The sequence below is a fragment of the Suricata suricatta genome, chromosome 1 (genome assembly GCF_006229205.1).
Source record: "Suricata suricatta isolate VVHF042 chromosome 1, meerkat_22Aug2017_6uvM2_HiC, whole genome shotgun sequence".
Classification (NCBI taxonomy): Eukaryota; Metazoa; Chordata; class Mammalia; order Carnivora; family Herpestidae; genus Suricata; species Suricata suricatta.
In genome coordinates, this window is record NC_043700.1 from 50,858,216 (window position 1) to 50,881,174 (window position 22,959).

The 22,959-nt window shown below is 34.8% G+C and overlaps 1 protein-coding gene across 2 annotated transcripts in view; it reads right to left on the minus strand.

Annotated features, from left to right (window-relative positions):
- Positions 1-2,219: 2,219 nt before the first annotated feature.
- ADAM29 (ADAM metallopeptidase domain 29) overlaps positions 2,220-22,959 on the minus strand; it is a 42,480-nt gene continuing 21,740 nt past the window's right edge. For both annotated transcript variants that reach the window (XM_029947931.1, XM_029948006.1), the window contains exon 2: positions 2,220-5,063. In XM_029947931.1, the coding sequence (XP_029803791.1) occupies positions 2,250-5,018 (2,769 nt within the window). In that variant the 5' untranslated portion in view covers positions 5,019-5,063 and the 3' untranslated portion in view covers positions 2,220-2,249. The remainder of the gene's footprint in view (positions 5,064-22,959) is intronic.

Below are 22,959 nucleotides of genomic sequence, written 5' to 3' on the forward strand. Positions count from 1 at the left end.
CCTCAAAGTCTTCATTACCAGATAATAAGGGAATTAACACTAAATTAATTTGGTTAATCTTGCATAAAAATTGTTTTTCAAGTTTTACACCCTCTATTTTTAAATTGTGTTTTTAGTAAACAGCTTACTACTAGGTTTTATAATACTAGATTTTTATACTTGGAAACATGTCAACTTTTTAACTACTTAATGCAATTCATTTTACATAGGCCTTATAGCTATCATAGGTTTTTTTGTCTATTTTCATATATCTGCATTATATTTGTTCACTTACCTGTATCTTTAGTAATTAAATACACTTTATCTTGCCTTTTTTCTTCAATTCCTTATATTTACATAATCTTATCATTTTAATGGTTACCTTTGTTTGTTTTTGAGAGAGAGAGAGAGACAGAGATAGAGACAGAGCACAAGCCAGCATTGCAAAGGGAAGGTAGGATATGTCCCAAGGAAACCCTCCTCTTCCACCAAGTCTTTGAATCCTGGGTACAAAAGATTACAGAGATTTCTTCCTTTACAGGCTTCAACCTGTCTCCTCAGCCTTTCACAAAGGACCTAAATTCGGCAAATGTGTTGCAGAGAAAACTGACTTTAAAAGTGATGCCTATTTAGTGAATCTATCAATCTGGTCTCTTTTATACACTAAGAAACTTTAGGTTCCTCATTCTCCAACAGAGCATTCTAAATGGGAATGCCAAGTGGATCATTAATTTCTACTCAGGATCATCACCTTACAGAGAACAATGACTTTGTTCCAGGGGGAAAATACTGATATTTCTAATTGTTTTCCATTCTTTGTAGTTTTTAAGTCTTTTAATCTTCATTTCCCTCATAGTTTTCTGCAACTTTAAAATATAATTAAAAGGTATGTTTGTTTTATACAATTGTTTTTATTGTTGTTTTCAGTGGAGGGAAAACGTACTTACCAAGACCTACCTAGAATTGAAAAAATTTTATCTCATTTTATAAACAAAGAAACACCAACAATTGAGAGACAATTCTTATCATCCTTTCCTTTCTTTTTTTTTTTTTTTGGTTGGAAATTGACATAAATTTAAGTAATTGATTTAAGATGATAAAGGTCAATGGTAAAGAAAATCTCAAACAAAGGAAACCTTCTGACATCTGACTTTCACTTTCCTCATTACATCAAGATTAGTAGTAGTATAACAGTCAGGATTCAGTCAGAAAAAGTAAAAACACATCAGTAATTTTAGGGGCACCTGGGTGGCTCCATCAGTTGGGTATTCAACATTGGCTCAGGTCATGATTTCATGGTTCGTGGGCTCAAGCCCCATGTCAGGTTCTGTGCTGACAGCGTGGAGCCTGCATCCTGCTTCAGATTCTGTGCGTGTCTCTCTCTCTAACCCTTCTTCACTTGCACTTTGTCTCTCACTCTCTCTCAAAAACAAATAATAAGCATTAAAAAATTTTTAGAAAAATATTAAAAAAAAGAAATAGTAAAACCACATCAGTAATTTTAGAGGGATAGAATTAAGTGCAAGTTTGGGTAAATAGATATTGAAGAAGAAGAAAAGTTAAGGGAGACATTGTACTACTGACTGGTTAGTAGGCATGAAATAATAACCATAAAAGGGTGATTTCATTCAAGGAACTAAGGAGAAAGGGGTGCACCTGAGGGTTAATGAACTCTAGAAGACTGTAAATCTGACTGCCTGAATCTGATACTCAGAACTCTGACACTAGGTAATGCTAAGCTGGTGCAGAAGATTTGGGATATTGGTAGAAAGCTCAACAATGTGAGACTCAGAATTCTGAGGATAACACAGTGATGCTGTTATCTCTCAGGCTGACAATGAAGTTGGTCTGGAGTAAATTTAAAAAATATACATAAATAAGTATACAAACAAATAAGTATTTAAAAATATTTTAGTGAAAAAATATATGAATTAAATATAACTACCAGTGTAAAATGTGTAATTGAGGTGACATTGACATACAGGAACCAAATAGATTGCCCAGATTTCCTAACTGCCATTCATTCTTCTTATTGCAGATCCCTATAGGAAAAAGGCCTTGTACAGCAGAAATGTCATCCCTGAGATGAAGTGTATGAAATGGGAAGGGGATTTGAAGCTGAGAAACAGTACCTTAAAAACTGGTACACAACCCATGTATCATGCCTGTCCCCAGAAAATATAAAGAAACGAATTTTAGGTAAAAAGGATCTTCTAATTACTTAAAATAATGAAGAAACATTCCAGGAATGACCTTTTTTTAATCCATACTTATTTGGGTACATTTTTTACTACTGATGGCCTTTGTTTCCCATCTTTATTCTGTTGAGGCGATAGGTTAGATTGACTCTGAAGTCTTTGCAGTGGTGTTGCAGGCTGGGTCTGAAGTTTCTGCTGTGATTTTGAGGGGTGGACATTTTGTTGTTTTGTAGATTGAGTTTCAACTTTACTCTCTTTTCTTGAAGGAGCCTTACTCCCTTGTTTTAAAGAAACCTTACTCTCTGCTTTTGAAAGAACCATACTCTCCTGTCTTGAAGGAACCTTACTCCCTGGTTTTGAAAGAACCATACTCTCCTGTCTTGAAGGAACCTTACTCCCTGGTTTTGAAAGAACCATACTCTCCTGTCTTGAAGGAAACTTACTCTCTGGTTTTGAAGGAACGTTTTGCACTGCTTTTGGGGAAACCATTGGTGCTGTTTTTGCAGGTTGAATCGAAACCTTTTGCTGTTTTGAAGGAACCTCTTGCATTGGTTTTGAAGGAACTGTTTGCACTTGTTTTAAAGGAACATTTTGTGCTTGTTTTGCAAGTTCAGCTTCCTTTTCCTTTGTTTTTTTCTTCATGCAAAGACAAATAAGACAACATAATAAGAGAAGCAACCAGAATAGTGAAAATATCAACAGATAACGCCTCTTTATCCTTTCTTTCTTCGGGGGAGGTCCACTATCAACACTACCTCCACTGCCCCGTTTTAGGCAGTTGGGTGGATCCCACAAACGGTTGCAATGGCAGTGATGTTTATTGTTGCAAATACCCCTCATGTTACAGAACATAGGTGAACAACTACTATCCAAGCGAGATATATGGACACACTGCCTGTCAATGCAGAGATGTTCTGGGCCACACTCTGTGCCATCTATCACTTCACCAATATCGGGTATGGGTATCCCAGGATGATAGTCAACACCCCAACAGGTGTTATTATTGAAGCGAACCTGATGCACAGTAGAATGCTCATTCAGAGTGGGAATTTCTTTCACATTCTTACACTGAACTCTGCCACACAGGCTGTCTGAGATACTACATTTTATATATGAAGCATTTTTGAGACCACAATTACCAAAACGGTCACCAACAGTGTTTATGTGTTTGTAGCAACTCTGATCGGCACTCATTGCCTCTTGGCCAAAAATCTGCTTACACTGCTCATTGCGGTCATTACATTTCTTTGCATAGCAATAGGCACTTTCATTACAGGGAATTCCATCCTCCACATAGACATCATCTGGGCACATGTGGGATATACCATCGCACCACTCTGGAAGATCACATTCATTGACCTGCTTTCTACATACTGTTCCTGATGGTAATAATTGGCAGTCCTTGCAACAAAGCCCAAAACTGCATGTAGACCCAAAACTCAAAGTGCAGTTTGATAGACAGCAGGCATCTTTTGCACAACTCTGTAAAGGTCCACAGTCACACTCCTCTTCATCTTCAACAACACCATTCCCACAACGTGCCTGTGCAAACAGGTCCTTTGTGTATATAGTGTAGAACAAACATTTTGCCTCCTGTATAGAATATTTCCAAAAATAAGAATAACTGCAATTGCTAAATTTAGTTATTGGTGGGTTTGAAGGATGCATTATACATTTAGGCAGCGCACATGTACAAAACTCAGTATCATGAGTCATACCCAAATTATGGCCAATATGATGAGCCATTCCAATTGCAACAATGCCCAAGGTTCTTTCTACATTAGTAACAATTGCACAATTAAGGTGTGATTTACACAATCCTTGGACATAGCCTAAACCACTCATTCCTCGTACTGACTGATTTATAAAAAGATGTACAGTATCATGTGGTAGGCGGAAATCAAGGTTTTCCTTTTTCCAAAGGCAAAAATATCTCAGAGATCTTCTTATATCATTTACTTCAATGTAGTTTTTATCAGTCCAGAACTCTAAACCAAACAATAACAATTTAAGACCCATGACATCATAAATGGAATCCACTATATTTACCATAGCATATAGTTCCTGAGTAAACTTTGAAATGTTCTTTTTTATATGAAGATATAGAGTATGGTCCACCACCACTGCTATTTCAATAACAAACATATGGAGCCACCAGCCCATGTAAGAACTTTGTTTCTGTGTAGAATTATTAATCTCTTGAGACTCCCATTGGGGAACGATTTTCTCTCGCATGAAGTCAGAGTTCATGGTTAGGAATTGGGTCTCCTCACTCTCCATTTTATATACCAGATGTTCAAATTTTGTAGAAAAAGTCACAGGCTTAATTTCATAAGCAATGCCATTTATCTGTAACAATCCTTGAAAGCCACCAAAACAGTAACTGAGGGCAACCAGGGACTCTGGGTCCCCCTCCACATAACCGTGATAGTAGCAGTCATTCTTAACAAAAGGTTGGTCCTCAAGAAGAGCACCCTGGTCTGTATAGGTGAACACTGGAAGGTGTCTGGACAGTAAATACTTCTTGACTTTTATGTGGACAATGTGTCTCTTGCCCCCAAAATGTAGGCTGTAAGAGAGCCAGCCTGAAGGCTTCATGCCTCTGCTAGTGCCAAGTATCCTTAAAGGAATCACCACTTCTGGAGGACTATGATATTGGGGATGCTCAGCTTGGGTATGTCCACAAAAGGACAGAAACAGCCCAAGCCAATGTAGCAGAAATATGATCCTCATGTACAGCAGACTTTTAATCACAATCATTATGAAGTCACCATTATGGAAATTTTTGTCCAGATGCTCCAGCTTCTTATCATGAGCTGGCCAGTATGCAGGGCTAATCATTGAGGATCTGTGTTCTGGCAGAGTTGAACCATTAGAGTATCAGCCCTATAAGTAAAAGAAAAAGCAACATATGAAAGGAAGGGGTTATGCCTCGTGAAGAAAAGAGAAAGGCATGCAATAAAAGTTAGTGTTTTACTCAGGAAACTTTCTAGAATTTGCTCCTAAGTATTAACAGAGCAAAGAGGGGCTCAGGGTATATAGAAGAATGAAAACTGGCCATAGATTTGTAGTTATTAAGCCTAGATGATGGGAAAGTAAGATTTTATTGTACTATTCTATAAATATGCGTATGCATGAACACTTCCAAAATAAATTGTTAAAACAAAAGGTTAGTCTTAAGGTAAGGTGACCGTATGTTGCTGAGATTGTCCCAATTTATACATGTTAAATTGGCATAAGTAATAATACCTCTTTTTTTTTCAAACTCAACTGATTACTTAAGAGACAACTTTTTTAAAAAAGCACTCATATTATTTGTTAATCTTTTTCATGGTGCTTACCACATACTTTCCTGAGGCAAAAAGGTTTATTTTCATTTCTTTTTTCTTCCTTACATTATTCTCTTACTAAGCTTGTCAGATTAGAAATACTCAAGAGTATTATTTGTGTCTTTCACAAATGTTAGTATCTCCTCTAATGCTTATCTTAACTCTTTGTATAATAAAAAAAAATGGTTGATTAGGCTTTTATTGTTCCTTAGAATGTTTACTCAATAGTATTTATACTTTATTACATTTTTAATACAGAACATTATTCAAAAAATTTGGTCAATTTTGTTTCTAGAACAAGGTCACATAAACTCAGTTTCCCTGCTGGTTCCATCTCAGTATAACTAAGTGCCCTGAAAATAATTCAATGAAAAAATAATACAAACTCTGAAAACTAAAAATCAAAAGGCAGACTGGCTCGGGGCACCTGGGTGGCTCAGTCGGTTAAGCGTCCGGCTTCTGGCTTCAACTCAGGTCATGATCTCACGGGTTCGTGGGTTCAAGCCCCACGTCGGGCTCTGTGCTGACAGCTAGCTCAGAGCCTGGAGCCTGCTTCGGATTCTGTGTCTCCCTCTGTCTCTGACCCTCCCCTGCTTGTGCTATCTCTCTCTCTCAAAAATAAATAAAAAACAAAAAAAATTTTTCAAAAGGTAGACTGGCTAGAGACCTCAAACTTGACGGATGATACCAGGTGAATTCACTGAGATTCCTTTTAATGTCTCATGTATATATTTCAAACTAGGTACTGGAGAGGTCTTTAATGCAGAACAACCAGCAGGCATAGACCAAAAAGTCAAGAATAACTTGCGCTTTCTAGACAAATGATGGAAAATGGAAAAGCACAGCAACAACAACAACCCGGTGAGGTGTCCCAGCACTTGTCCTCGGACCAAGACACATGTATGATTCAGAGTGGAAACTTCAGAGACTAATAGGCCAATACAAAACACGGTCCATAATCAGTGCACTGGTGGAATGTTTAATTCACTTACTATGACAATATAATAGCCTAACCCTGACAATATAATAGCCTAACCCTAATCAATATCCAGATATCTAGTTAATCAATTTGCTTTCAGAGGCAGCAGCAAAATCCCAACACTCTGAACACCCTGACCCACTTTCAGCTCAACAACATGGCAGAGAATAGGAACATCTGTCATAAAGTCTGAACTCTCCTACCCTTCCACCAAATGACATAAAGAGACAGAAGCTGGCTTCTGCTTTTCCTGTCTCCAAATCTGAGCATGGCCCAATTATACCAGGTAGTCCAGAAAGGGCATCAGTCTAGATCAAACAGAAGAAAAGATCAGTGGACTCCAAGAAAAGTCATGGCTAATTATTTAGTCAAAAGGGAGAAAAAAGACTGGACAAAACGAAGAAAGCAAAGGACTTATAGAACACCAACAAGACCATGATACACATGACAGAAGTTGCAGAATGAGAAAATACTAGAAAACTAATTCAAAGACATAATGGCTGAGATTTTCCCAAACCCAAAGGATGAAATCAGCATCCAGATGCACAAAACCCAAAATATCTCAAATAATAGGAGCCCAAAGAAATCTACAACAAGTCTTATTATAATCAAATTAGAAAAGGTCAAAGACAAAAAATTTGAAAGTGGCAAGAGAGCAATATGTCACACATAAAAGAATCACCTAGACTATGAGTGAAATTTTGAACAGAAATGTTTCAGATTTGGAGAGAGTGAGATGATGTAGTCAAAAAGTTTAAAGGAAAAAAAACACCTGCCAATGAAGAAGATTATACTTGGTGAAATTGTTTTTTAAAATAAAGGAGACTCGTGGTGTCTGGCTGGTTCAGTAGGTTGAATGTCTGACTTTGGCTCAGGTCATAATCTCGTGGTCCATAAGTTTGAGCCCTGTGTTGGGCTCTGTGATGGCAGCTCAGAGCCTGGAGTCTGCTTTGATTCTGTGTCTCCTTCTTTCTCTGCCCCTCCCCGGCTCACACTCTGTCCCTCTCTCTTTCTCTCTCAAACATAAATAAATATCAAAAATAATTTTAAAAATTAATAAAATATAGAAGAGAGACATAAACATATGCCCAAATAAAAACTAAAAGAGTTTATCACCATTAGAACTGCCTTCCAAGAAATGCTAAAATGAGATTTTCTAGTTGAAATAAAAGGATGCTAAATAGCAACATGATAGCAAAGAAATAGAATAGATAAATATAAATACATTTATAGTCATACATAAATATGTATTTATATATATTCACATATATACGCACACACACATATATTTGGACATGGTATACTTTGTGGTGCGTAAATCACTTTTAATTCTAGTACAAAAGTTAAGAGACAAAAGTAGTCAAAGTAACTATACCTGCAAAACTTGTCAAAACACACACAATAAGAATAGATGCAAATTGTAACAATAATATAAAATGTTATTTGAAGAGAAGATAAAGTGTAGAGTTTTAGTATGCATTTGAGCTTAAGTTGTTATCAGAATATCTTAACTATAAGATGTGCTGTATAAGCTCCAAGTAACTGCATGTGTGCACGTTTGCAAACAAACACATATGCATGTGCACACATACTCACACACACTGTAGAAGTTACACAAGAGAAAAAGAGAAAGTATTCAATAAATATCAACACACACACGAAATCAATGAAACACAAAAGGAGACAAGAAAAGAAAAAAAATAAGATTAATAGAAAAGTAACAAAATATCAATATCAAATTATTCCTTATTGACAATAACTTACAATATAAATGGACTAAACTCCATCAAAATTCATAAAGTGACTGAATGGATTTAAAAAATAAGATTCAATATATACCTTGTAGGAGAAAACTTGCTTTAGATTAAAGAAAAACACAAGCTAAAAATAAATATTGGAAAAAGATATTCCATGTAAATGGACACCAAAAGATCAGGAATGACTACACTTATATTTGACAGAACAGAGTTTAAGTCAAAACTGCCCTAAAAGATTTATACATATACACATATATATGCATCCAACACCAGAGCATCTAACTATGTAAAAGAGTAGTAGGAGACTTCAATATTCCTCTTTCAATACATGATAGAAACTCCAGAGTACATATAAACAAGGAAGTAAAGGATTAAAATGTTTTTTTTTAACATTTATTTATTGCTGAGAGACAGAGAGAGGCAGACATTGAGCAAGGGAGAGAGAGAGAGACACAGAAACTGAAGCAGGCTCCAGGTTCTGAGCTGTCAGCACAGAGCTCAACAAAAGGCTTGAACCTACGAACCTACAAACCTACAAACCTACAAACCTAGAGATCATGACCTGAGCCAAAGTTGGACACTTAACCAACTGAGCCACCCAGGCGCCCCAAGAAAATAAAGGATTTAAGTAGCACTATAGACCAAATTGATCTAAGAGTCCTATACAGAATGTTCCACCCAACAGCAGCAGCATACACATTTTTCTCAAGTAACCATGGATATTTCTGCAGAACAGATCACATATTTGGTCACAAAACAAATCTCAACAAGTGTAAGATTGAAATTCACCAAGGTATCTTTTATAACCACAATGAAATAAAACTAGACATCAAAAGCAGAAGGAAAAGTAGAAAATTCACAGATAGGTTGCAAAATTAAAACATTCTGGAACAACATGGATCAATAAAGAAATCAGAAAATAAATGAGAAAAGACCTTGATACAAATATAAATGAAAACACATATTAAACTTTATGGGATACAAGACAAGTTGTACTAAAAGTAAAGATTATTATAGTAAAAGATGCCTCAAGAAATAAGGAAAATCTCAAATAACTTAATTATACATGTCAAGGAACTAGAAAAAGAACAAACAAAACTGAAAGCTGTAGAAAGAAGAAAATAATGAAGATCAGAATAGGAATAAATGAAATAGAGACTTAAAATACAAAACAATAGATCATCATAGAAACTAAGAGCTGGTTCTTTGAAAGAAATAAAGCAAAATTGATAAACTTTTAGCTAGACTCAGCAAGTAGAAAAGAAAGAAGGCTCAAATAAGCAAAATCAGAAATAAAAGAGATATAATAAAGGACTACTAGAAACATTCATACACTATGATCAAGAGGTATTTATCCATGGGATGCAGAGTTTGTTATATATAAAAATTAGAGATAAAATCATGATCATTTAAAAAGATCCAGAATAAGTGTTTGACAAAATTCAACACACCTCCATGATAAAAACTCTCAAAAAACTAGCAATAGAAGGAATTATCTAAGCATATTAAAGGTTATACATGAAAATCCATCTAACATTATACTCAATTGTGAAAAAAGGAAAGCTTTTCCTCCAAGATAAGGAGCAAAACAAGAATGCCCATTCTCACTCTCCCTGTTCAACATGGTAGTGGAAGTCCCAGCCAGAACAATTAGGACAGAAAAAATAAATAAATAAAAGGCATCCAATCTGGAAATGAAGAAGTGAAATTGTCTTTTGTTGGCAGCCAACATGATCCTCATGGAAAGCCATTAAAATTCCTTTCAGGAAAACAACCATAAAAAATAATATAGGAATTCATTAAAGGTGCAGAACACAAAATTAACATGAAAGTTAGTTGCATTACAATGCATCAACAATAAATAATCCGGAAGGAAATTAGGGAAACAATCTCACAGTTGTGTAAAAGGAATAAAATGTTTAGAAATAAATTTCAATAGGTAAAAGATTTGTACACTAAAATCTATAAGGCATATATAAATGAAATTAAAGAGAACACAAACCAATTGAGAGACATCCTAAATCTGTGAATCAGAGGACTTACTATTGTGAAATTGTCCACATTACCCATCAGAATCTAAATATTTAATGCTATCTGTATCAAAAATCTCTATTGGAGACACCTGGGTTGGTTAAACATCTGACTCTTTTGTACAATTGTGAATGGGATCAGTTTCTTTATTTCTTTTTATACACCAATATTGGTATATAAACATGCAACTGAATTCTGTACATTGATTTTGTACCCTGCAACTTTGCTGAATTCATGGATCCAAAACCATAAAATATCTAGGAATAAATCTAACCAAAGATGTAAAAGATCTGTATGCTGAGAACTATGGAAAATTTATAAAAGAAATTGAGTAAGACACAAAGAAATGGAAAAACATTCCATGCTAATGGATTGGAAGAATAAATATTGTTAAAATGTCAATACTACCCAAAGTGATTGACCATTCAGTGAGATCTCAATAGAAATTGCACCATCATTCTTCTCAAAGCTAGAATAAACTATCTTAAAATTTGTAAGGAACCACAAAAGACCCTGGATAGCCAAAGTATTGAAGAAGAGAAGCAAAATGGGAGGCATCACAATCCAGACTTTAGCCTCTATTACAAAGCTATCATCATCAAGACAGTATGGTATTGGCACAAAAACAGACACATAGGCCAATGGAATAGAATAGAGAACCCAGAATTGGACCCACAAATGAATGGCCAATTAATTTTTGACAAAGCAGGAAAGAGTACCCAATGGAAAAAAGACAGCCTCTTTAACAGGTGGTGCTGGGAGAACTGGACAGCAACATGCCGAAGAATGAAACTAGACCATTTTCTTTCAACATACACAAAAAAAACCTCAAAATGGATGAAGGACCTGAATGTGAGACAGGAAATCACCAAAGCCCTAGGGGAAAAAACAGGAAACAACCTCCGTGACCTCAGCCACAGCAATTTCTTACTTGACACATCTCCAAAGACAAAAGCATCAAAAAGAAAAATGGACTATTGGGACCTCATCAAGATAAAAACTTCTGCACCTCAAAGGAAACAATCAACAAAACTAACAGGCAACTGATGTAATGGGAAAAGATAGTTGTAAATGGCATATCAGATAAAGGGCTAGTATCCAAAATCTAAAAGGAACTCACCAAATGCCATACCTGAAAAACAAATAATGCAGTGAAGAAATGGGCAGAAGACATGAACAGACACTTCTCCAAAGAGGATATCCAGATAGTCAACAGACACATGAAACGATGCTCAACGTCACTCATCAGGGAAATACAAATCAAAACCACACTGAGATACCACCTCACGCTGGTCAGAGTGGCTACAATGAACAAATCAGGAGACTATAGATGCTGGCGAGGATGTGGAGAAAAGGGGACCCTGTTACATCATTGGTGGGAATGTAAACTGGTATAACAGTGTGAAGCTTCCTTGAAAAATTAACAATAGAATTCCTCTATGACCCAGCAATAGCACTGCTAGGAATTCCCATGGGAGACAGGAGTGCTGATGCATAGGGGCACATGTATCCCAGTGTTCATAGTAGCACTTTCAACAATAGCCAAATCATGGAAACAGCCTAAATGTCCATTAGCTGTTGAATGGATCAAGAAGATGTAGCTTATATATACAATGGAATACTGCATGGGAATGAGAAAGAATGAAATCTGGCCATTTGTAGCAATGTGGATGGAACTCAAGGGTATTATGTTATGTGAAATAAGTCAGGCAGAGAAAGACAGAAACCATATGTTTTCACTCAGATGTGGAACAGAAGAAACTTAACAGAGGACCATAGGAGAGGGACAGGGAAAAAATAGCTAAGGAGAGGGAGGAAAGCAAATGATAAGAGATTCTTAAATACTGAGAACAAACTGAGGGTTGATGGGGCTTGAGGGAGAAGGGAAAATGGGTGATGGTCATGGAGGAGTACATTTGTTGGGAAGAGCATTGGGTGTTATATGGAAACCAACTTGACAATAAACTATAATTTAAAAAAGAGATATGCTTATAAAACAAAAACAAAAGCAAAAACATCTGACTCTTGATTTTGTCTCAGGTCATGATCTAAAGTTCATGGTATCACCATATGTTTGTACTCATAGGTCTAACAGGAGAACAGGAGAAACCTAATGGAGGACCAGGGGGAGGGGAAGAGGGAAAGAGAGTTGGGGAGAGAGAGGGATGCAAAACTTGAGAGACTATCGAATACTGAAAATGAACTGAGGATTGAAGGGGAAGGTGGGGGAAAGAGGTGGTGGTGATGGAGGAGGGCACTTGTGGTGAAAAGCACTGGGTGTTGTATGGAAACCAATTTGACAATAAACTATTTAAAAAAAATAAAGTTCATGGTATCAAACACCAAATCAGGCTCCGCACTAACAGTGTGGAGCCTACTTAGGATTATCTCTCTCCTTTTCTCTCTGTCCCTATCCCCTCTTTCTAAATAAATAAATAAATATTTAAAAATTTTTTCTTTATTGAAATTTTACAGAAATTGAAAAAATGATCTTAAAATTCATATGAAACCCCAAAGACAACAAATAGCCAAATGCATCTTAAGAAAAAATAAAGCAAAAGATATCTAATGTCCTGAATCATAAGTATATTACAAAGCTACAGTAATCAGAACAATATGGTACCATCATAAAGGCAAACAGAAGACCGATGGTACAGAACAGAGAGACTAGAAAGTAATCCACATGTATGTAATCAACCCATCATTGATTAGGTTACCAAGAATACTATCAACATATAAAGGAGAATCTCTTCAACAAATGGTGTTGGGAAAAGTGGATATCCACATGCAAAAGAATGAAATTAAACTGCTATCTTACACTATACACAAAATTAGCTCAAAATGTATTACATATAGACTTAAATCTCATAACTGAAACTGTAAAATTCTAGACGAAAACAGAGGAAAATCTTCATGACTTTGGTCTTGGCAGAGATTTCACAGATATGACACCAAAGCACAGGCAAAAAAAAAAAAAAAAAAAAAAAAAAAAAAAAAAAAAAAGCAAATATAGACAAAGGGAGTACATCAGACTAAGAAGCTTCTGCACATAAAAAAGAACAATCAACAAATAAAAGGGCAACTATAGAATAAGATAAAATATCTGCAATCCAAATTCTGACAAGGAATTAAGTTTACAAAATACGTGAGTTACTTACAGCTAAATAGCAAAAATACTAATAACCCTATTTAATCACAGCCAACACCACAGAAATACAAAAAATTATACAAGAATACTTTGAAAAATTATTTTCCCAAAAATGGGGCAATCTGGAAGAAATAGACAAATTCCCAGACATTCATGAATTACCAAAACTTAAACAGGAGAAATAGAGATTTTGATCAGTCCCATAACCAACAAAGAAATTGAACTGATTATCAAAAATCTCCCAATAAATTGGAGTCCTGGGCCAGATGGCTTCCCAGGGTAATCCTTTCAACAAAGAAGAGTTAAAACCTATTATCCTCAAACTGTTCCAAAAAGTAGAAATGAAGAGAAAGCTGCCAAACTAATTTTATAAAGCCAATGTTACCTTGATTCCAAGACCAGACAATGATCCCACTAAAAAGGAAAAAAGGCCAATATCCCTGATGAAACTGGATGCAAAAATTCTCAACAAGATACTAGCAAATTGAATTTCACAGGACATCAAAAGCATTCATCAAAAGAATGATCACCATGATCAAGTGGGATTTATTCTTGGGCTACAGGTCTTGTTCAGTATTCACAAATCAATCAATGTGATAGACCACATTAATAAAAGAAATTTATTCCTTAGATTTCATGCTGTAAAAGGATATTAAGAAAAGAACAGTCTCCAAAAGTATTTTAGTGAATTTTTGTATATTACATTATATTAAGGATCCAGAAACTACAATATCTGAAGAACTATCAAGTTGTCTTGGGTAATGTGGACTGGTGCTTCAAATACATCAAAGTATCTATCCTAAATACTATTCCCCCTCTTATTCTTTTCTGTAATCCAGTTCAGTATTTCCCAAATTGTACGTCAATGCCTATTATATATATACACACATATATATAACATATATTATATAATATATATCAATATATATGTCAAAGCTTATTTTATATACATATAAGCCTATTATATGTATGTATATATAAGCCTATTATATATATATGAGCCTATTATATATATGTATATATATATGTGTGTGTGTGTATATATATATATATATATAATGAGAGAGAGAGAGAGAGAGAGAGAGAATCCTAAGAAGGCTCCACACTCAGCATGGAGCCAGATATGTGGGGCTTGATCTCATGACTGAGCCAAAATCAAGAGTTGGAGACTTAATTGACTAAGCAACAGAAGGTCCATGAGTCAAAGCCTATTTTAAAAGGCAATGTAATCGATCCAAAATAACATCAAGAATAGACTAGAAAATATTAAAGGCCCATGTTCTCAACAGAATCTGAAAACTCAGCCACAAAATATTCTGACAACGTGTGTGTATATGTTTGCGCATGTGTATACTTAGTACTTCTTTCCTTCCTGGTCAAACTTCTTTAATGACTCATCATCACAAGAATTAGTAGTTTCCACAAACCTTAATAACTTATCATCAAAAGAATTAGTGTTTTTCACAACTGTTTCTGCCTATGACATTTGTTATATTTGGTTCATATCACCCATTTTTATGAACAAAGACATATTTGATACCTCGCATGGCAAAGGAAAATGTAAATCCTGCCCTCATATTTCTCTCATTTTAAGTTCCGGATTTAGTTGCTTAGCAATAAGAATCTCTCAGTTCTATACACATTTCTGATCTATCTTCAACATCAATAAGTCAGACAAGTTTCTTTACTCTCACCCTATATTCTTTATGAGTACACCCCCTTCAACTTCAGTACTTTTACTAATATCATTCTATAGTTTCCAGATTATTTCTTCATCAGCCATATTTTTGAATACTCAAATATCTTTAGGTCCAGAAAAAAGTCCACCTCTATTATAAAACTTTTTCTAAAAATTCAGACCATCAGTGAGTACATAACTCTAAATGCCAAAGAAAACTCAAGTTCTTTAGGATCTGCACACAAATTTTCTTCCTGTATGAGGAAAACCATTGTGAGATTGTTAGCAAATAAAGATAAAAATAACATTTAGAAAGAGATTTGGCAATGTAAAAAACATAGGCATAAATTTAATAGCTATATTGACTATCAGCCAATTATCCAAGTTATCTAAGAAGTCTGCCTTTGCAAGCTGGTTGGAGTCATCTACAGAAATATTAGTTATTTATGAGTCCTCTAATCTTGGAGGCTAGCTGTGGAGCAGAGTGTTTCTCTGGGTGTGTATGACAGTTTGGTATCTGTTGGTGTCTTTCCATTAGACTTTCCATTTTAATAGTCCAGGTCAGCAATGCCCCCTCACTGATCTTTTTCAATTTTTTTGACTTCAAATTATCCTCATAGGACAAATTTGAACATGAGCATTTCATTTTCTTTTTAACTTAAATAAATGACTATGTAGTAACATTTTATTACCAGGATATTAGAAGACCAAAGTAACAAAACACTCATAAGTATAATGAGAAAAAATTTGATCTATTAATTTTCTTTACATTGTAGGCCAGATTAGAATAATGAGTATGAGGATCAGTTTAGCTAATGTTATTAAATAAATAGCCTTGGTTTTTTCCCACAGTTGATTGATAATATCCATTTTTCTAAGCATTTACCCAGATAGAATATGTTAGTCATTGTGTTAATTTTGTTTTTATTGAGCAGCAAATAGTTAAGAAGAATCCTGTTATATAGGATTGGTTTAGCATTTGAGTTTATACTTATTTCTTGGACCTCTAAATTTTAAGTCGTTTTATTTATTTGAAGAAAAATTATGTATCACATATTTTAGTCTAGAAACTTTGAAAATACTTATACACATTAGTGGAATTTTATATATTAGACCATATATGTTAGAAGATTTAACTCTAAAAAATGTGAGCAACCGATGAGGCAATTTTAAGTACTCAGAAAGAACACTGATCCATGTACAAAACAAATCCCTAGTGAAACAAACCTTATATGATAGCCCAAATATTTGAGGCATATATGAAATTCTATCAGATAGAAGCTTTAAGTCCTCATCTTGTCTAAGTGTTTGTGAGAGTCTCCTCTTTTAGAGAATAATACACATTCATTAGACATACAATGTTATCAAAATACTAATAAGGAAATACTGAAAGAATGTAGGTGACAAGGGCATATCTTTTCAGGGATTCAACATTTCCTCAACTTAGCCTAATACGTATGTTTCTTACAATCCTTGATATGTGAGAGGCTTCCACTATCAATATGTGATGGTCCACCCAGTGACTTATGGTCTTGTCTGATTATTGCCTCTATACTTTTAGGAATTTCTTCTATAGTGCCTTTCTTTCAACTAGTCTTGCCTTATGCTCAATCAAGCAGTCTTTGGGACCATTCAGGCTATATCCATAACAATGGATGACAATGATACAACAATGAGGAAACAGGATTGTTCATCAACTTCTCTGCATCAACCTGACTTTCTTTATGGAGGTTTCCTCCTAGAGGATCTAATTTTCTTACCATCACTGTACAAGGAAGAATTATGTGTAGAACCATTAGTTATACATATATAATGTATTACTTCAAAGTTGTCAGTATGATATCAACTGTTTCAATCTGTTTCAATAAGTAAATGAATAAAAATTAATAGGGGGATTGTTAAAGAAAAATATATATTTTAAGAAATATGCATAGATTTTAAGGTTGGGATACATAATTCTACTCTTCCTTACCATATATTTTTTTAACTACAAAAAAGTTCTTGATTTTCCTCTCTTTATTATACCTTTTCCTGTCACCATACCCATGACTTGGGGCATAGAGAACTCTTTGTAGTTAACTTTAAAAAAATTTACACTTTCCTCCTTCTAAAATGTTCTATCAAACCCTATCAAACCCTGTCTGCTTAGTCATTGCAGGATCACTTCTTCTGTGAGTCCTTCTTTAATTTGCCACTTTCTGGAATTCAGTGAGCAAATAGAGTTATATGCTCAGTAAATATTCATTAAATGAATGAATATATCCTAAATAAAGATAACTTTTCATTCTATTTTGTAACATTATATGCCATCTATATGTAAACAACCATCCCAAAGAAGGGGTAAATTATTTGTTTTATAGTACTAAATTCCCAAAGTCTTGGTTGAAAGAAATGACACATATTAGATTCTTTAGCTCTGAGAGCAGCAGGTATTGACACTGCCATATTTTATGGATTTCTTAGCTAGCAAGGTGAGGGCAATACATTTAGTGCTCAAAAATACACTGAAAAATTTGTGACACTGTTTTCATGTGTAGTATTCAAAATCTAACAGATATTTAATATATTCTTTTTAAAGAGCTATTTAGTAGTAGCCAATATAATGTTTTTATGATATCCTTCATTACTTTAAAAATCCCCCAACCTTGTATATCAAATTTGGAAGATTCAAGCAAATGTTGGTGAATGTGTAGTTTGCAAAGCAAGAGCACAAAAATCTATCTGACCTATCTGAATTGTAGGCCACTTCGAAAGGACACATTAAAGCAAATGTATAGAGATAATAGCAAGATCAGTGCTTCCTAGAGGTGGCTGGGGTGGGGTGGGGTGGGGATAAATAGGTACAGCACAGCCAATCTTTAAAGCAGTGAAAATGACATTATAATGATGGATATTTGTTAGTATATGATTCTCCAAACATATAGACTATACAACACAAAGAACAAATCTTTTACAATGAATTCTCTCATAAATCAGGCCTCATTAATATCTGTTTCATAAAAACAAAGAATTTAATCATTTATTTTTTTCCATTTAATAAAAAATATTTATTGAACAGACACAATATGCCAGAAATTCAACCAGATGCTGAAGCTACAGTGGTGCTTTGATAAAGAATACAGATAAGTTGTCTCAAGTGGCAAAATTTAAGTATAAGAAAGAGCTAACTGTGCAAATATCCAAAGGAGGAACTAACTAGATCCTGAAAGCCATAAGTGCATATTTCACAGGAGTTCCCTATTTATTATGAAGTCATAGAAAGCAGAGCATATTTAGAGAAAAGCAAAAACTGAGCTCTGTAGAACTTACCATTAGAAAGCAAAGGAGAAGATGCAACAAAGGAGACAATGGATTAGTAATGAAAGAGTGTGTTTTCATGAAAACCAGAAAAAAGAGTCTTCCATGTCAGGGAGATGAGGAGTGGACCTGCCCTTTGACATGATGGATTAGAAATTATGCAGTATCTTGATAAGAAGAGTTTTACCTCTTTGATAGGCATCCTAGTGCATGAAAGAAAAAAGAGAGCACATGTGTAAAGATATCCCTTAGAGCAATCGTGCTGTCAAGATCACAAAAGACCATTGGAAGAGGAGTGTTTGTAATAAAGGGTGTGATTTTAGATGATGATGACATAGCATAGTTGTGTACAGAAAAGATTGATCTGGTCGAGAAGGGAAAAGTTACAATGTTGGGCCAGGAAGCCAGAAAAGTGAAAAAGAGGAAGAAGGGGTCAGAGCTATATACTCAAAGGAGAAAATCTTCGAAAAAAAACTGGAGAGCATATTGGAGAGAACCAAATAGAATGGTGTTTTAAAGTGAAATATGAAACCAAATGAAATAAAATGGTTTTTGCTAGGGTGAAGAAATCCTCAAACCTTTCATTTATAGATTTATCTGTGGTAGTATGAGATTTTTTTTCTTTGTTAAATCATATTTCTTAGTAAATTCTGAAGCAAGGTTGCCAACTAACAGAGAACAATGGAGTGAATGTGGGAAGTTCAAAGAAGCTAAAAAATATGATTTAGTATCACATTGGTGACTTATTTATCTCTTTTGCATAGCCTCTCTCTTATATAGTAAGGTTTACATAAATCTTATTTAGGCAAATAAGTGTAAAGTTATATAGATTTTTAACCTTATCTCTCAAACTAATTTATATTACTTGAAGTAAAAGACCATTATTTTCATTTCTCCCAATTGATGTGTCCTTTTCCCAGAACTATTACCCCACACAAAAATATCTTACAAACTGACTAGTAATATATACGAATGTACTGAGTTGAGCTGGGTCATATCTAACATTTACATGTCGTTTATTCTGCCAATTACTTCATTGGTTGTAATGAATTAACAAGCTTGAGTTACTAAGGCAGCCTAATTATACTTGAGTAACTAATAATATGCCCTGGATAAGAAATGATTGTCAAAAAGTCTGATAATTGCTCATCTTCCCAGAAAATTATAGTATAAATCCTAAAGGTTTAATTTCAAAACTAAGTGTAGAGCATGGAGAGGATGCCCTGACTCTGTGGTTCTTTAAGTCTGACCTGGATATATGTCTATGGCATATGTGATGTATACTATATATAGATGTAATAGATAAGAAAACTATTGCAATTATAATACGTTTCTTAGCATTAAAGATATGGCAATAGTTTCTATATATCAATTGGAACATCTAGAATTAGAGGAACAACAGAGAATCCTTTCTCTGGTGCTTGATGACTTTCAACTAAGGACTGAAGAGCCATCACTGTCCTAGTTATTAAAGACATAAAAGTGACAAAAATATAATTCTTTTCAGAGAAGTGTACACTATTCTATTGGGATTCAAGTATGTGTTAGTCTGCCAGGGCTGCCATATTAAACTACTACCAACTGGGGGGCTGAAACAACGGAAATTTATTTTCTCACAATTCTGGAGGCTGGAAATCTGAAATCAAGTTGTTGGTAGGACTGATTCAGCTGAGGGCCATGAGGAAGGGTCTGGATCATTTCTCTCCCAAGCTACCTTTAAGCTCTCTTCTGGATGAATCTTCACATTACCTTTGCTCTGTAAATATCTGTGTCAAATTTCCCTTTCTTATAAGGATACAAGTTATATTGGATTTAGAGCACACCTTGATGATCTCTTTCTAAGGATCTTTAAAGATCCTTAGAGGATCTTCAAATGCAGTCACATTGTGAGGTACTTGTAGTTTGAACCAACATATGACTTTTTTAGATGGTATAATTTATTCTACAATTGTGTACTATCATGTTAAGAACAAAACTGTAAATTCTGAAGCAAAAAAGAGACTAAACAGGTTGAGTTTATGTGCAAATTAACAAGTTATTTATTACCAATTTGTTATATATGTGTAAAAACATACACATGTATAAATATTTACTTGTACACATATAAATTGATTTTTATATATGTATATAGAATTTACATATATATTTATACAAAATAAATTATACATATTCATATATTTATATATTTATTTTTCTATATTGATTAAAGATATTTATATATTTATATTATACATAAATATTTGTTACTCATACACATATAATATAAATTGATTTACACCATATAAAATACTTTTTTTGTCCAGCAATATTGTCATTTTCCTTCCTGTATATAACATTTGGAGTAATTCCAATTGAAAAAATTAAAAAATAATCAAAAGAATATGGATAAGAGAAAAGTAAAAATTTAAAAAGTATGATAATTCACTGATTATGCAGTGAAAACTTAGAAAATATTAAGAAAAATGAGAAAACACAAATTTAGAATTCCTGTCATGTCTTTTGCCCAGAAAAAGCATACATACTATATGGAATAATTTATCATAATGCAACAAACTTAGTGCAATTAAGCAAAAATGAAATAAAAGCCATTTAGATTGGAAGGAAGAAGCAAAACTTCCTGTGAATGGCATAATCCTGTATGTAGAAAGTACTAAGAAACACACAAAAAACTTAAAATAAGTACAGGAAGACCATAGGATACAAGATCAATACAAAAAATACATTTCTATAAGTTATGAACAACCAAAAATTGATATTAAGAACACAATTCAAGTAACAATAGCATAAAAATATCAAAATACTTAGAAACAAATTTAACAAAGGCAGCCAAAAAAGAAAAAAAGCAAGATTTGTACACTAAAAATATTACAAGGTTTCCTGGGGGAAACAAAAGAAGATTTAAATAAATAGATGTTCTATATTCCTGTGCTGGAAGATTCACTATTTTTAAGATGGAAATAATTCTCAAATAATGTATAAAGTCACCTCAATCCCTATCAAAATTTCAGCGGAGATTGCTTTTATTAGATATTGAGTAAATAATTCTAAAATTTACATGGAAAAACAAAACAGCTGAAATAGTCAAGAGAATTTTGAGAAAAAATGAAATTGGATTATCACTTCCTGATTTAAAAATATAAAACTGCAGTTATCAAGAACATGTGGTACAGGTGTGAGGATAGATATATAGATATATAAAACAGAATAAAAAATGCAGAGATAAATCTTTACCCCATAGTCATTTTTAAGAGGTTAATTTACTTTTGAGGAAGAGAGCACAAGCAGGGGAGGGGCAGAGAAAGAGAGGAAAACAGAAGATCTGAAGTAGGCTCATCCCTGATAGTAATGAGCTCCATGTGGGGCTCGAATTCAAGAACCATGAGATCATGACCTGAGCTGAAGTGGGACACTCGGCTGACTGAGCCACTGGCCCCTATCCCTATAGTCATTTAATCTTTGGCAAGTCTAAGTTGCCAAGGCTATTTATTCAGAAAAGGATAGTCTCTGTAACAGATGATATTAGAACAATAGCACACATACAAAAAGATGAATTTAAACCCTACTGCATACCATATACAAAAGTTATCTTGAAAATGCATTTTAGAGTCTGATATTATTAAGTGGAGACATGGGTTGCTCCTGACTTCAGCTCCCTTCACAAGAAAACCAACGAGCAACTATTCAAAGACAAAACATCATTGCAAAAGTCTCAGAATCTAGGGGTATGGCTGAAGCATCCCCTTAGGACACAGAGACCAAGAGAGACCACAATAGAAAACAAAGAGTAGTGCCTACTACACTCATACTGAATTACTCCAACCCTGGGCCAGGAATCCTCACATGCCGTGGGCCAGCACATTTCCCAGAGAGGACCCACTTGGGTCTACATTTTCTCTAATAGGGGGAAAAGAGTCCAAGGAGAACATCAAGCTCCACAAGCATTGCAGGATGATTCCCCGGAAGCCCACTTTTGTCTTACCTTACAAGGATCACTGGGGAAATCTGTGGGACTTGATCACTGAGGATAAGACAGAAACAGAGAAGGGAGCAGGACTTACAGCAACCAGGATGAAGATCTTGGCAAAATACATGCCTCGATGCAGCTGCACTTGAGCAGAGATCCCAGTTAGCATCTCATCCCGTCTGCAGAGCCCAGCCAGTGGCTCTATCTAGCCAGAGAGCTCAGTGTGCAATTTTGCCTGGTTTGATTCAACAGCTGTGCCAGATATGGATCTTGTTCTGGGGTCCCACTCAACCAGTAAAATACATTTGAAGTCCCACCTACTGCTGGAGATAGCCCCCAAACTCCACCTGACCAGGACACATTATCAGAGGATCCAGGCTGCTGTCTAGTCCACTCTACAGCCACTCTTGTGGCAGCACCCAAGGAGAGAAGCCAACCAGTGGTTCTGTTCATCTGCAGAGCCATGCCAGTAGACCCATCTAAACAAGGATCTTTGGGCAGTTCTCATTCACGTTTCCAGCCAATGAGCTGCAGTGGACAGATAGCCCATTCTACAGCCTTGCACAGAGAAGCAAATTTGAAGTCTAGCCTGATTGCTG